At 52.1% G+C, this 16,026-nt stretch overlaps 1 protein-coding gene across 2 annotated transcripts in view; it reads right to left on the bottom strand.

Annotated features, from left to right (window-relative positions):
• Window positions 1-2,616: 2,616 nt before the first annotated feature.
• Window positions 2,617-16,026, bottom strand: part of MAN1C1 (mannosidase alpha class 1C member 1) — a 53,157-nt gene continuing 39,747 nt past the window's right edge. The window contains exons 5-12 of one of the 2 annotated variants that reach the window (XM_056508933.1): window positions 15,688-15,782; window positions 12,200-12,323; window positions 9,214-9,307; window positions 6,516-6,631; window positions 6,129-6,348; window positions 4,949-5,121; window positions 4,267-4,382; window positions 2,617-3,625 (exon numbers count right to left, since the gene is read on the bottom strand). In XM_056508933.1, the coding sequence (XP_056364908.1) occupies window positions 3,505-3,625; window positions 4,267-4,382; window positions 4,949-5,121; window positions 6,129-6,348; window positions 6,516-6,631; window positions 9,214-9,307; window positions 12,200-12,323; window positions 15,688-15,782 (1,059 nt within the window). In that variant the 3' untranslated portion in view covers window positions 2,617-3,504. Of the gene's footprint in view, window positions 3,626-4,266; window positions 4,383-4,948; window positions 5,122-5,246; window positions 5,359-6,128; window positions 6,349-6,515; window positions 6,632-9,213; window positions 9,308-12,199; window positions 12,324-15,687; window positions 15,783-16,026 lie in introns of those variants that run through there. The other variant, XM_056508935.1, reaches the window with a different exon arrangement.

The raw sequence follows: 16,026 nt of genomic DNA, 5'->3' as shown, positions 1-16,026 counted from the left end.
TGGTTATAGCTGGCCAAAATGGGTTATTTTTTTTTTAACAAAAAAATGGTCCATGGGTTCATTTGCAGGAATTCCACTGAGGTTTGAGCCCTCGGGATGGGAATTTGGGGATGGGAATGCCCTGGCAGCCCGGGGTGATGGTGCTCAGCCTCAGCCTCCAGCATCATCCCTCATTTTGGGTCATTTTTACCACCGTGCCAAATTCTGGGTCGTTTTCACCCCAAACTTTTCAACCTTCCCGTGTTTTCAGTGCCCCGCAGGTCCCTCCAGGCTGTGGCATTGCTGTCACATTGTCCCTTAGCAGGGCCAAGACACACACATATATTTATTTATTCATTTTAATCCTCCCCACATCTCGTCCTGCTGCTCCTCCGTGCTCCCAATCCCGCGATTGCTGGGCAAGATTTGTGCTGCAGGGCCAACAGCACCGAGTGTTTGATCTCTCCCAGGGTAGCAGGGAACGGCAGCGTTTAAGCCTTTGAAGCTCTGCTGTATCCTAAGCCTGCCTAATCGTTTTTGTTTTAGGTTTAAAGAACTCTCGAGATGGAGGTGAGTGAGAGCATGACCAAGCCATTAAGAGAGGAGCCCAGCAGTGGAACCAAGTGGGGTATTTGTGATTTATGTCAGGGTTGTGCTGAGGAAGAAAAAAGTTCCACAGCAGAAAACTTCCCTGAAACTGTGCTCCATAAAGAAGCCGGCAGGAGGCACAGGATGTAACAGGGTTGGGACAGGATAAATGTGGTTTGGCTGGGGCAGGAGCTGTGGAGGGCACCTGGCAGGGTGAGGTGATTCTGTTTGGATGATGAGAGCCACAAGGGTTCATTTTACACCTGAACCATTTCCAGTGTCACCACATAAAGATGAGAAACGGGAGTTATTTGATGGGGAAGAAAGACAAAAGGTGAAATAATTCAGGCTGGCTGCTGCTCCTCAAAAGAGATCAAACCCAGCAGCTCCTGGCTGTCCACTGCTGGGTCCTGGGATTACAGCACTCAGGAAGAATGTTAAATATCCACACATCTGCTGGGGGGCCCAGGCACACCTGGATCAAAGGGAATCCTAAAAATAATAACAGGGAAGATTTTCACCCAGCAGGAAAAACTATCCCAGATTTCCCCTTGGTCAGAAGGGAGGAAGTTGGGCTGAAAATCAGGAAAATGAGCAGGGGTGAAAAACTCAAGGAGCATCCAGGTCTTGAAGGAGACAAGAAAACCAGAGGTGATAAAGCTCCACAGCCATGGAAATCAGAGTTCATCCCAGAAAAAGCAAAGGAAATAGGAGTTTGAGGCATTTCAAAGCAAAGCCTTCAGCTGCAGAGCAGGACCAATTCCTGCATTCCCAACTCTCCTTGGCCTTCCCTTCCCAGCAGGATGCAACCCTGAAGGGAATCCTTTCCAGAGGAGTTTTGTGGAGAGTTCCCGACTCCAGGAGATCCCTGCAGGACCCAGATCTGCACGAAGCCAAATGTGCTCAGGAGGAGCTCCCAGCTGGCTCTGGGCTCGTGCATCACCCCCGAAACAATCAGATAAAGGGATCACATCAAAACCTACATGGAAAAATACTCTGGCTGCCAGGCTTCTGAATCCAATAACCAATTCTGCTGAAAGCCTTCCAGGGGAATTGAATCATGCTGTAACAATGAACTGTGGGTTACAAAAAGGTGCATTTGTTTTCTGGATGGTTTTGTCTGATCTCTGTGCAGGCCAGGCAACAGCAGCCCATGGTTGTACTGTGATAGGGAAGTTTTCTCTTCACCACTGATTAAACTTTCTGTTATCAGAACTTCATTTACAGGAAATTCCTTCTGATAAAAAGGAGGGCCACAGGCTCTGATAGTGAAAATTAAGATGGTAATCACAGCTTCTGAAGTAGAAGTGGAATGTTCCAGGGAAATGGGCAATAACCCAGGCTGGTGGCATTGCCTGGTGATTCCAAGCAGGAGAAAAAAGACCAAAAAACAACAGAATTCCCATAAACTGTGTCACACCTGGAGGAAACCAGCCCCACACTGTTTATTTTGGGGGTTTAAATTCTGCCAGGCAAAGTGTTCTGTGTATTCCCAGAGCAGGCCATTCTTATTGAAGAAATTCCTTTAATCCATTATCAAAATCCTTTGAGCTACAAGAGCTTCCCCATGCCCAAATCTCCTGGATAACACAGCTCACTCCCAAGATGTTTATTTACCAATAACCACTCCTCTAGGCCAGGCTTAGCAGGCAGCAGCTTTATCCCTGGGATAATGCTAAGTCCCCATCTGACAATTTTATTTCTCTCAGGGAATTACAAAGGCAGGAATTTAGAAACAATATTTTCTGTTTTCACAACTTGCTCAAAGTGACTTTATTTTCCCCAAGTTGCTGAATGAACCAATTGTCACGAGGATGTCACAAGAATGAACAAAAATGTTCCATCCCCCAGGGCCACAGAGCTCTGCAGTGATCACAGGGAATGCTGATCCCAGACCCAGCAGCTGAGGAGAGCTGGAAATTGCTGTCAAACACTGCCTGGATTCCCCTAGAAATCAACTCCTACTGCACAAAACTCTTTAAATCCACCACTACTGTCTCATTCCTAGCATGGAGACACTGGTCTTTTACAGGATCAACCCCAACAAGCTTTTTATTTTACAAGATTTTTATTCTGTTTCACAGATCTTACTATTACAGCAGTAAAATTATTACAAGTGACTCGTAACATTTAGATCCAAATAAAAGTAGAAAAACACACCAAAAAAATGATAAAGGAAAGTTAAATGAGATGTGATGGGTGGTAAAAGTGTTTTAAGAGCACAGAAAAAAAGTTCATAAAAATACATCAGGAGCAAGGATTTTGCAGCCAAGTTTTGGTTAAGTTACAGATTTGACACCAGAATGGCTCAGGCAGGGCCTGGAATCTGCAAATTCCAACCTAATGCTGCTCCTGCCTGTGGAGGGTCTGATCCTTTTATTTCCCCACTAAACATCACCTTTCCTGGCCTCTCTTCACTCCTGAGCTCCTCAGCCAGCCCCAAGAATTCCAGCTGCTCTCCCACACCAAGGACAACTCCCCCTCCTCCTTCCCCTGTCCCTCCTGGAGAGCCCCCAAAGCACCACAACACTGAGAACTGTTCACTGGAAAGGTGATAAACCCAAGAGCAGATAAAAGGCAGAAAATGAAACAGAGGAAGGAAAGGAGAATGTGTGTGTGTGTGTAAAGTCTATTTTATGGCAAACTTCCAGTCCTTTGGCCACTATAAAGCAAAATCAGTGGATTTCATATAAATTCTCTGTATAAAGGAATGTCTATGAACATTGAGTATGGCCCAGAATAAACATCTCATCATCAGCCTAATAGAGCTCCTCACAGAGGAAAAGAAGGTGCTTAGTCATGGTCCATCTTCCCAAGAAAATCCTGCCTGGAATTGGACCAGTGCCCCAAACAGCATTTCAGGAACAACAGGAATTCCTTCAATGGAAAGGAAGAGCAGGGTCTGCCCAGGCTGGGGAGCAGGAGCTGGGCAGGGCCTCAGGGCTGCACTGCTGCTCTCAAGTCTGTGTGGTTGATGGGCAGGGGATGAGCCTCAGTGTTGAACACCCAGTCCTCCAGGGACAGCACATCATCTTCACAGAACAGAAGATAGAGGTACCTGCAGCCACAGGAGAGACACAGGGGTTAGAGCAGCTCAGCAGGGACTGCAGGCAGCAGGATGTGCTGGGGCTGCTGCCTCTGGACTTGTGACAGCTGGAAATCCCCACCCTGCCCACTTATCCCAGCTCTGGAGCACAGCAGAGCCCTCCACACCCAGCAGCTGAGCAGGAACCTGCAGGAGCCAATGGCAGCAGAGGCTCTGCAGCAGGAAACTCCCAAACCTTCCCGAAGTTTGAGTTTGAAATTCCCAAAGCTTCCCAAAGTTTGAGTCTGGAAAATCTCAAAGCTTCCCAAAGTTTGAGTTTGAAATTCCCAAAGCTTCCCAAAGGTTGAGTTTGAAACTCCCAAGGCTTCCCAAAGTTTGAGTCTGGAAAATCTCAAAGCTTCCCAAACCTTGAGTTTGAAACTCCCAAAGTTTGAGTTTGAAATTCCCGAAGTTGGAGTTTGAAACTCCCAAAGCTTTGCAGCCTTGCCCAGTGTCCCCCCCAGAATGGAGTCGCTTGGAAAGATCCCAAAAGCTCCTCTTGTTCCAGCCCCCTGCCCTGGGCAGGGACCCCTCCCCTGGAGAAGACTTCTCCCTGATTAGCTGAATTAAGCAGGAGTTGTGCTGCTCTGGAGGCCCCTGTGAGCCAGACTTACTTGAGGGTCTCTGCCAGGAAGAAGCTCTGCTGCATGTTGTCGTGGGTGGGCGTGGTGGTGTAAACGTCCCGGATGCCAGAGAAGCCAGACTCCACCCTGCAGTGCTTCTCCAGGGCCTGGGGAGCAACAGCGGCTCAGCAGGGTGGGGTGAGACCACCCTGCACTCCCAGGCACTGCACAGAGCTCAGCTCTCCTGTCCCTCCCCGAGGAGCTCAGGGCTCCTCCACACCCTGGCAATCAGGAAACATCCCCACTGGGGATTACACCCTGCACTCAGGCACTTTGTGTATTCTGCCCCACTGCTCAGGGGATTGGGGTCCTGCCCCACTGCTGAGGGGTTTGGGATCCTGCCCCATTGCTCAGGAGTTTGGGGTCCTGCCCCACTGCTGAGGGGTTTGGGATCCTGCTCCACTGCTCAGGGGTTTGGGATCCTGCCCCACTGCTCAGGGGTTTGGGATCCTGCCCCATTGCTCAGGGGATTGAGAAGAATTTGGGTTGAAAGGAACCTTACAAATCACCCAGTTCCCCCCCCCTGCCATGGACAGGATCACCTTGCACTAAACCAGCTCCTCAGAGCCCACACAACCCAGCCTTGAGCATTTCTGACCGATCTCAGAACTGAAATCCTGTCCTCTCCTCCCGCCCACCGCAGCAGGAGGGAGCCAGGGCTCTGCAGCCTTACCTGCACCACCTGCCAGCCCCAGAGCCGGTACTTGGGCTGGTGGGTGAGCCTCCAGAGGTACATGTAGCTCTCCACCACCTCGGGCCGCAGGATGTAGTAGCGCTCGCTGAGGCGCGTGGCCGTGGCCTCGCTGCCCGCCTCGAAGCGGAACGCCTCGGGGCCCAGCCCGCTCTCTGGGGACAAGGACACAGCTGTCACTGCACAGCCAGCTCTGCTGCCCAGCCTGCCAGGCCCTGCTGAAACCTCTGTTCTGCAGAGCCTTGGGAGAGAAGGGCCGTGGGCAACCACCCAGCTGCACTGGATTTACAGACACAGCACCAGGGTCTGCTGGTCTTTGGTGAGGAATCCCAGGCTCTGGCAAGCCCTCTCCAGCACTCAGATCCCTGCTTCCAACACCAACCCTCTCCCTGCTGGGAAAAATCTGTTCAGCAGGGTGCCCAGACCAGCTGTGGCTGTCCCTGGATCCCTGAATGTCCCAGGCCAGGCTGGACATTGGGGTTTGGAGCAGCCTGGGACAGTGGGAGGTGTCCCTGCCTTGGAGTTTACTGTCCTTAGATGTCCCTGCCTTGGAGTTTACTGGGCAAACATGCTGGGCACCAAACTGGGCTGGCTGTGGGGAAGGTGTGGAACAATCCCTGGTGAGGTGAGGACAGAGCTGTGCCTGATAAGGTCCTGGAGAGCTGCCCCAGATGCCTACAAGGAAAGGAGAGGTGTCCAGAGCAGCTCCTGCAGGCAGGCAACCAGCCCAATCCCTCCCTCATCTGCACTCACTGCTCTCCACAGTCCTGGGTGGTGGAATAAACTGTCCTGAGCTTGGGAAAGAAGACTCAGACAGTTGCAGAGGCTCAGTAACTCCTCAGTACCTTTCCTGCAGGTGTCCAGCACTGCCCTGCTGTGCTTCTCAGCTGCTCTGCTCCACAAAGGGACACTCTGCAATTAACCCCTGCTCACCTCCCTCCTGCCTGCACAGGGATGTGAAGGACAGCCTGGACTGGGAGGCAGCACCAGGATTCAGCCCCAGCCCCATTCCCAGCCCTGCCCCAGGAGCTGCCAGCTGCACAAAGCACATTTCTGTCCCCTCCAGCCATGCCAGGGAAGCCACAGCAGGGCTGCAGATGCTGCTGAGGCACAGAGCCCCTGCCAGGCAATGCCCCCGGGGGCTGTGGGTCCCCCCAGGTACCTGAGCGTGCGTAGGACTCGTGGCAGGTGCTGGTGATCTCTGCTGCCAGCCCCATCTGCCTCTGCCTCCTCTCCTCTGGCTCCTGCTGGGCCCCCAGGGCTATCATGCCCCCAGAGAAGCAGGCCAAGTGGCCCATCTTGTGGTCCAGGATGCCACCCCTCCACTCTGCGATGTAGGTCAAACCTCCTGCAGATTTTTTCACCAAATGCTTTTCTATTGCCTGAAGGGATGAAAATCAGGATTTCAAGAGAGTGGACAGTAAATTAAACTCACTGAGTGGTTCTCAGTGACAGGAGTGAAACCCAAAAACTTATTCTGAAGGTCTGAAAGCTTCTTATGAACTTATTTTCCCCCCTAGAAAGCAGAGAGCAGCTCCTGGCTCCTCACCTCCAAGGCAACATCATACATCTTCTTAGCTTCAGAGTCCTTCTTGTCTGACATCAGCCAGGATTTGATGAGATATTCATAAAAGCTGTCCCCAAGCCCCCCGATGGAGACGTGGTCTGTGGTGGGGAAGGCAGAAAAGAGCTTCAGGTTCATGATGTACAATGAGCAGCAGCTTCACAAAGGGGAAACAATCACCTCCTATTTAATGCCCTTGTTCTCTCCTTCCTCTTCCCAGCTTCCTGGGGAGAGCTTGCAGCATTGCTTTTCACAAAGGTGGAAAGTGCAATCAGGAGAAAAATGTTCTGTCATTTTGCAGAGCATTAGTATCCCTTAGCAGAACCATTCAGAGCCCTCATTTTACAAGTTATTTATTCTGCAACATGAAGATGCTTCCTGTTTATGGAGCCATCATCATAAATCCACCCTCATAAAGCAAAAGCAGTGGTGGGTATTGATAGATTTCATCTGGATGGAGCCCCTGGGAGCTGTGTCCCTGCCTCAGGAAAGGAAGGAGAGCTGCTGGATGCCACAGAGCTGCCAGCAAGGGGCTCTGGAGGCACTCCTGGGTGATGCCATTTGTAGTCCTGGGGAAGGCTGGCACATTAAAATGATAAAGTCAGGCCCAGGGATGTGCAGTGCATCTTTTCCTCTGCAGAAATGCCATTTCTGGGGCTGTCTGCTCAGGGCAGCCCTGCTCTGGCCCTGCAGGAGGAGGTGCAGTGTGAAATGGGTCTGACAGCTGCAGGGCTGTGCCTGGGGGGAGCTGCTGGATGCACTTACAGCTTCCAACTGTACCCAGGGGGAACAGCAGCTTCTCACTCTTCAAGGCAGTCAAGCCCTCCCATTTTAGGAGAACAAGACAAATTCCCCTCCTGGACTGAGCCATCCCTGTTAATTACCAGTGCCCACCCTCCTTTCCCAGCTAAGCACACACAGCAGGTGCTCAGAGCTGCTCAGGTTTTTGTTTCCCCTCTCCCTGCACACAGATAAAGTCCCCAGGCTTATTCCAAATGCTGAATCCTCCCAGCAGCAGAAACCAAGAGCCACGCATCATTTTCCTGCCCTGGAGAGCAAACATCCCTGACACACTGTAACCAATGAGGCAGGGAATAATCCCTGGCAAAACAATGAGATTAAACAGCCGCCTTCCCTGCGAGGAGAGGGGGCAGAGGATTTGCAAACACAGCCTGCTTTAAAGAGCAGCTCTGTGATCCTCAGTGTGTCATTCAGAAACTCACCAAAGCTCACCCTGGCACACAATTGTTTTCCATCTGGCAGCAGCCTGGCAGGGTTTGCCTCGCAGGCATTCTGCATAAATCAATCCCTGCCTTCAGCAGGGCCTGGCTCTCATTTCCCAGAGGAAATGCACTCACTGAGCTGCAGCTTCATTTACAAGAGCTGCTCATTTAGCCAGGTCAAAGATACACCTTTTAAGAAAATCACAGCAATTCCAAGGAAAACAGCTTCCTGCAAAGAGCTTTAATGGCAGGAGAGGAAATGAGAGCCTGGCCCTGCAGCTGCCTCCTGCTCTGCTCCTCGTATTTGTCCTCAGCAGCACTGGAGATGCAGAAGGGGCTGATCCCTCTTCTCCCTCCCTGGAATATGGAGTCAGATCCCCAAGGTCACATCCTGCCACAAACAGCCTGTGAGTGTCTGCAGTCAGGGAATGTCCAGGTTTTTGGCAGGAACCTGCCTGTCCCAACAAAAAGCAATTAGAGGCTGCTCTTAATGAAAAGCACCAACAGGCCCCTCTTTACAGCAGCAAGTTCAAGGCAGTGAAATCTGCAGACAGAAAATAGAATTGAATCTGTGGCAGAAGAGATGAGCACCAAGGGCAGCTCAGGTTGAACAGGACACTGTGACCATCCCACACACTCTGTGGGACCATCCCTGCAGGTGAAGGTCAGGGATTGCTCCCAGCCAGAGCTCTGTCCCTGCTGCTGCCACCAGAGCCAGGAAAGCAGCAGTGGGGAAGGTCTGGAGTGATCCAGCCCAGCAAAAAGTGCAGCAAAGCCTGGGGCCAGCAGGTAATGCAAGGACTCAGAGCAGCCTGCCCAGATAATAAATGTCACCCACAGGCAGCTTCAAACCAGGCTCTGCAGAAAGAGATTTCTCTTTGACAACATCCAATGCAGCAGCCAAAACAAGCAGATCAATAAGAGAGCAGCAGGTGGAGGTCAGAGATCAGGGCAGCTCCTGCTCCTAGCACAGGGCAAACTGCTCCTGCAGAGAGGGTACAGCCTCTTCCCTGGGTGGCACCTTGCCCTGGCTGCTCTCACAACTCCCCTGCCCTGATCACTGCTCCCATTGCATCTCCCCAGTTCCACATCTCCAGTGCTGGGCTCCCAACAGGAGAGAATGTTCTGATCTCATCCTTCCTTCCCAACTGCTCCCTGCAGAGGTGCCATGGTAACAGCAACAGCAGAATCCATCCCTGCATCCCAGGGGATCCACGGCTCCTCCAGCCCCTCCTCAGAGTGCTGGGATCTCAGAGTGCTGCCCTGCAGCTCCAGGGGCTCTGTGCTGGCTCCCACCCCTGGGGATGGAGCCTGGGAAAGCCCTGAGCCTGTCTGAGCTGGGACACTCAGCTGGACACAGGTGAGTGCACAGCTCCTGCCCTGCACCCTGCAGAGCCTGGCTGCTCTGCTGTGCTCTGCAGCTTTGCACTCCCAGGGGAGGGGAGGGCAGTGATACCTACGCTGCACCCAGCTCCCCGTCACCGGGCTCAGGAAGTTGGGGTACAGCCCCTGGGGCTTCTCCACTCTGCTGAGCACCCTGCGGATGGTCCTCACCTGGGGAGAGAGACAGGGCTGGGATTAACAGGGACAGGGCTGGGATTAACAGGGACAGGGCTGGGACTGACAGGGACAGGGCTGGGACTGACAGGGACAGGGCTGGGATTAACAGAGACAGGGCTGGGACTAACAGGGACAGGGCTGGGACTGACAGGGACAGGGCTGGGATTGACAGGGACAGGGCTGGAATTAACAGGGACAGGGCTGGGACTAACAGAGACAGGGCTGGGACTAACTGGGACAGGGCTGGGATTGACAGGGACAGGGCTGGAATTAACAGGGACAGGGCTGGGATTAACTGGGACAGGGCTGGGATTAACAGGGACAGGGCTGGGACTGACAGGGACAGGGCTGGGATTAACTGGGACAGGGCTGGGACTGACAGGGACAGGGCTGGGATTGACAGGGACAGGGCTGGGATTAACTGGGACAGGGCTGGGACTGACAGGGACAGGGCTGGGATTGACAGGGACAGGGCTGGGATTAACTGGGACAGGGCTGGGATTAACTGGGACAGGGCTGGGATTAACTGGGACAGGGCTGGGATTGACAGGGACAGGGCTGGGATTAACTGGGACAGGGCTGGGATTAACTGGGACAGGGCTGGGATTGACAGGGACAGGGCTGAGACTAACAGAGACAGGGCTGGAATTAACAGGGACAGGGGCTGGGATTGACAGAGACAGGGCTGGGATTAACTGGGACAGGGCTGGGATTAACTGGGACAGGGCTGGGATTAACAGGGACAGGGCTGGGATTAACTGGGACAGGGCTGGGATTAACTGGGACAGGGCTGGGACTGACAGGGACAGGGCTGGGATTAACTGGGACAGGGCTGGGACTGACAGGGACAGGGCTGGGATTGACAGGGACAGGGATGGAATTACAGAGACAAAAATGGGATTAACAGGGACAGGGCTGGGACTGACAGATACAGGGATGGGATTACACAGAGAGACAAGGTTGGGTTTAGAGAGACAAGGCTGGGACTAACAGGAGATAAAGCTGGATTACAGACAGATCAGGCTGGATTACAGAGCATAGACAAGGCTGGGATTACAGAGCACAGACAAGGCTGGATTACTGCTCTGCTGCTGGGCTGCATCTCAGCCCCCATCCCCTCCTGGTCCCTGCCTGCTCCAGCCCAGCAGCCTGGCACACCAGGATCCCTCCCAGGGACGTTTTTGGGCTCAGCCTGATCTTTATCCAGCCCTGTGGGATTTCACAAACAGGTCTGGAAACCCTGCAGAGCCCCAGCTCAGCTCACTGCCATGGCCCAGAAGCAATCCTGGCAGATCTTGTCCTTCCAATACCCAAAGGTATTTCCACAGGAAAGTGGAGAGAGACTTTTCCTGGAGTGACAGGATGAGGGGGAATGGGCTCAGGGTGAGGGAGGTCAGGTTTAGATGGGATATTGGGAGGAAATTCCTGCCTGGGAGGGTGGGCAGGCCTGGCACAGGTGCCCAGATCCCCTGGATCCCTGGCAGTGCCCAAGGCCAGGCTGGACACTGGGGTTTGGGGCAGTGGGAGGTGTCCCTGCCATGGAGGGGGTGGGATGGGATGAGCTCTGAGGTCCCTTCCAAACCCAAATCTGATTCTGTGCTTGGAGATCTGGGTGGAAATGGGAGATGTGAGTAATGCCAGGGGGGATTTTTTCCATGATCCAAAGGGAAAGGAGGGGCAGGGATGAGTGACTCACACAACACTTAAATTCACCATGTGGTCACTTAATGTGATGAATTGGGGCCTTTAATTTCAACACCAGACAGTTCCTTTAATGCCCCAGAACAGCCAGCACTTAACTCTCTAAAGCCTCCCTTGGTTCCACCCCCATTAAATCCCATCCCTTAAGGGACCCAGCTCAATTCCATGCAGCATAAATATTCCATTATAACCTACAGAGCAGCTCATTCACCCCAAACCTTTTACAAAATCAGACAATTTGCACACCAAAAGCTGGCTACAGCCTTAAGCCTCTGCTTCCAAGGAAGCTGTCAGGTTCCATAATATTTACTGGGGTTTAGGAGCTTGGCATATTAATGACAGGTTTGAATAAAAGACACAGATGGATTTTAATTCCTGCTAAAACCACTCCAAGCTGGGAGTCTGATCTGCTCCTCTGCAGTGATTCCCTCATCCCACATTCCCTCTCTGAGGGAATCTGATCCATTTTCTGTGCACACATCAGCCCAGCAAAGTCCATCAGAAAGGTTTTGCCCTTTTCCCTTCATGGCCTTAGGAGGAGAAGAGGAAAATCTCTTAGGCTGAGGACAGAGGTTTGACCCTGGCTCTAAATGCCACAGTCTGAACCCAAAATGAAGATACAATTCTGGTTTTTAGCAGTGCATCTCCAGTCTTTCCTCATCTCTGCCCTCCTTCATTCCCTTCATTCCCTCACACGTTTTCTCTCCACAGCTCTCCTCTCCCTGGGAACAATTTATTATCCCATTATCCCTCAGCCTTGTCTCTTTATTTCACATCACCTATCTTCCCACAGTTTTCTGGGGTCCCTTCACCCTCTGCTTTTCCCTCCTGTGACATTTCTTTGCTCACTGCACTTCCATCCTTTGCTCTCCCAGCTTCTCCCTCCTCCTTTTTCTCCTGTCTCTCCTTTAAATCCCCTCCTTGTTTCACAACTCACAGACCTGCACTGGACACATCCTGCATAAACATAATTTTGAGTGGTTTTTTTTAATCCTGTTTTTACCCCACTGTGGCACTCAGGACAAGCCCCCATTTCCCTTGGGCTCACAGGGGGCAGTTTGGAGCAATCTGTGTCCCCCAAAGCAGCTTCTTGAGGGATCTGCATCCACCCTGGGCTTCACTTTTGATTCCCTTCTCTGGCTAAAATCCACACACCAACCCCAAGCCCAGGCTGGGGGAACTTGCCTTTTCTGCAAACACTGGGTTGCCAGAGAGCTCAGAGAGGTGCAGGAATTCCAGGTGCAGGGTCCCAAATTCTGCCAGGATGCTGCTGCCAGCAGATGCCCAGCCCCAGCTCCAGCTCATGCCACTGCAAGGAGAGGAAAGGGAGCCCTGAGTGCAGGAAAAGCAGCCAGAGCCTGGGGAGGGCACACACACAGGTTTGGGACACACACACACAGGTTTGGGACACACACACACAGGTTTGGGACACACACACACAGAGATTTGGGGGACACACACACACAGAGATCTGAGGGACACACAGATTTGGGGGACACACAGAGATTTGGGGGATACACAGATTTGGGACACACACACAGATTTGGGGGACACACACACACAGAGATCTGGGACACACACACACACAGGTTTGGGACACACACACAGATTTGGGGGACACAGGTTTGGGACACACACACACAGATTTGGGGGATACACACACAGGTTTGGGACACACACACAGATTTGGGGGACACACACACAGGTTTGGGACACACACACACAGATTTGGGGGACACACACACAGAGGTTTAGGACACACACACAGATTTGGGACACACACACAGGTTTGGGACACACACACAGGTTTAGGACAGACACACAAATTTGGGACATACACAAATTTGGGACACACAGATTTGGGACACACACACAGGTTTGGGACACACACACAGGTTTAGGACAGACACACAAATTTGGGACATACACAAATTTGGGACACACAGATTTGGGACACACACACAAATTTGGGACACACAGATTTGGGATACACACACAGGTTTGGGACACACACACAGATTTCCAGCAGCAGTTCCAGTGGGATGGAATGTGATTTTCCAGATATTCTTTAGATTTGGGTTAAAACACAGACTGCACAAACTGCATATATTTGTGGGAGAGGAACCCTTCCCAAACAGCTCAGCTGAGAAACAGCTTTGGAGGAGCACTGCCAGCATGCCCTATACAGAGATTTTGGGATAAAAGACCCTTTTGGGATAAAGCACCCACAGCTCTGGCCTCTCTGGAACCCTGCAGTGTGCTGCAGGATCTGGGGCTGAAGGACTCGGTGCCACAGCAGCCCCCCCGAGGTGTCCTGGCTCGTTTCCCCCTCCTGGCTGAACCCGGGAGGAGGTGCCAGCCCAGGCCAGGGAAGGGCGGGGTGACACTAGGTGGCGCCGGGAAGCTGGGCTGGGAGACCAGAAGGGTTTGTTGTTCACGGGAGGTAAAACTAATGATCCTCCTGAGCACAAAAAAAAAAAAAAAAACCAAAAAAAAAACAAAACAAAAAAACAAACAAACAAAAAAAAAAAACCAAAAACGTTTCCCTCTCTGTGATGGAGAGAAAAGCAGCACAGCAGGTCCTGAGCTGTTTGTCACCTCCAGAGAGCCATTTTAAATATATATATATATATATATATATATAGAGGTATATAGATATATATTCAGATATATTGAAATAAGCAATATATTCACAGTGCTGGAATGGCTCAGTCCCTGCCCTGGGAGTGCATCCCCCTAACCCAAAAACCACAGCTTGGGATGTGCTGCTGGGTCAAACACAGCAAAAATGGTCTGGAGGAAACAGGGTTAGAGGCAGGAAAACATTTCCTCAGCCCTGCACAGCTGCTCTGCTGTGGATCAGCTCAGAGGAAGCTGCTGCTCAAAGGACTTTGGCCTCCAAGGGAAAAGAACCTGCCCAGAACCTCCTTTATCTCCCTGACAAATGGGTCTGAAGTGTGGAATCACAGCCTTCCCTCGGGGGACCCAAAGCAGCAAAAGCAAGTCAGGAGAGAGGCCAGGAGAGATGCTGGGGGAGGATCTGGAGTACAGAGGGTTTGGGAGAAGTGAAGGAGAGCAGGGCCAGGCAGAGATCCCAGAGCAGCAGGATGGAAACAAGGCTGTGTGAGACAGGACACAGAGCTGGGGGGAGCAGGAGGCCACAGGAAACCCCTCAGCAGAGAGGGGACCCCAGAGGAAAAAGGTGCCAGAAGAGATAAAGGCAGCTGGCAGTGGAAGAGCTGGGGGTGGGTGTGCTTGGGGCCTCAAACATGAACTGCAGAACTGACTCAGTGCCAGGGGGTGTTTGGGTTTAAATTTCTGAATGTCCCCAAGCCACACACCTGCAGGGCTCTGCCCCTCTGGGATGGGGAGCTCTCTCTGGAATGAGCAGATCCTGCAAAAGCAGAGCTGCAGAGAGAACTCCTCCTTGCAGAACTGTGCTGGGCTGTGCTCTGGCTCTGACTTTGGGTCACTGGGGTCTCACAGCCCCACCTGCCCTTCCCCGGGGGTTCCTGCCTTGGGCTGCTCCTCGTACTCCTGCAGCAGCTCCCAAAGCAATTCACACTCCAGCCCTCCCAGCAGCTCCAAAAACAATGCCAGAGCTCCAGGCAGCGCTGGGGGCTCTGGGCATGGGCTGGCTGTTCTGTCGATTTTCTCTGCTCTCACTCAAGGTCATCGGCAAAACATTTTGGGAATGTCTGGGCAGACAGAGGCTGCTTCAATTGTCTTCACAAAGGGCAGGGGAGGGTTTGGCATTTCTGTGAAAGGTTAGCCCATGCAGAGCCTTTATCAGGCACGGAGGAAGCAGGATGTGTGTGCTGTAAAAAAGGACAATTACAGAGCTGCTGCTGGCTCCAATTTCCCCAGGATCAGGAGCACACATCAGACAACTGAGGGGTGACACTGATACCTGAGCAACAGTAGCATGAGCCAAATATTTGGAAGTATTTGGCTTTGTAGAACCAAGGAGGAGATTTGGGCTAAGGGCTGGAAAATGACTTTGAGGGTTTGGCAAGAGGTGAGGATGAAAGGCTCTGTTAACTCACATTTTGTTGGTTAACCCACATTTCCTGCAGCTCCCACCTGCTGGATTTGTTTGGAGGCATCAGAACCAGCAGATCCAAATCCCTGCCTGGCTGGCAGGGAACTGTCTGCCAGGAGAGCCAGGGACCTTCTGCAGGGATTTACTGAACTCAGCTGCTGCCCTGGCCATGAGAACATCACCAGCCTGAATTCTGGGGCTCTAGGGAAGGACAGAGCCTGGCTGGGGGCTGGGTGCTGTATTCTCCTTCCTTTTCCAGCCCCAAAACTGCCAGCCAGTCTCATCCACACCCTTGCTCAGCTTCTCCCATTTTTAGAATCCATTTTTCCTGGATAAATTCACATGAATCTAGCTGGGCACACTGCAAAAATCCACTCTGCTATAAGTAGACTACAAAATCACCTTTCAAAGAAAATGAGAGTGGGGAAAATCCTCCTGTCAGGAGGCAGAGGAAGGAAGCTTGGACAGCCCCAAATTAATAAAGCCCAGCTGGGTTTTGAGTCACCTGCAGTGTGCCAAGGTCTGAGCTGGCAAAGCAAATGCCCTGGAGGAATCTGCTCTAGAGGAGCTGCTGCTGCTCCCTCCCAACATCCCAGAGCTAAAGGAAATGCTGCTGAGCCCTCAGCCTTGCCTGCCCAGGTTGATGACTCCACGTGGGATTCCAGTGGGGGTGTTGAAGGCTGGCAGAAGTTTCTCTCCAAGTTCCAGAGCTTTGTTCTTGAACACCTGTTAAAGGGAGGATGAATATTTAATTTAAGGAGTCACACAGGATTCTCTCACATCCCCCTTTCCAAACATGCTGTTATAAAACTCTGCAGGTGCTGCAGCCTGAGAACCCCCTGCTCAAGTGTGCTGGGCCCTGGCTCCCCTGCACAAAAAATTCTGAACCAAAAGTCTCACTGAACTCTGGCATCTCTAAATTTCCTCTAAGATCTGCACTGAACCAGCAGCCAGCCAAAGCCTCAGCCTG

The sequence above is a fragment of the Oenanthe melanoleuca genome, chromosome 23 (genome assembly GCF_029582105.1).
Source record: "Oenanthe melanoleuca isolate GR-GAL-2019-014 chromosome 23, OMel1.0, whole genome shotgun sequence".
Taxonomy (NCBI): Eukaryota; Metazoa; Chordata; class Aves; order Passeriformes; family Muscicapidae; genus Oenanthe; species Oenanthe melanoleuca.
The sequence above is the reverse complement of the archived record's forward strand: the minus strand, read 5'-3'. Positions and strand labels throughout refer to the sequence as shown.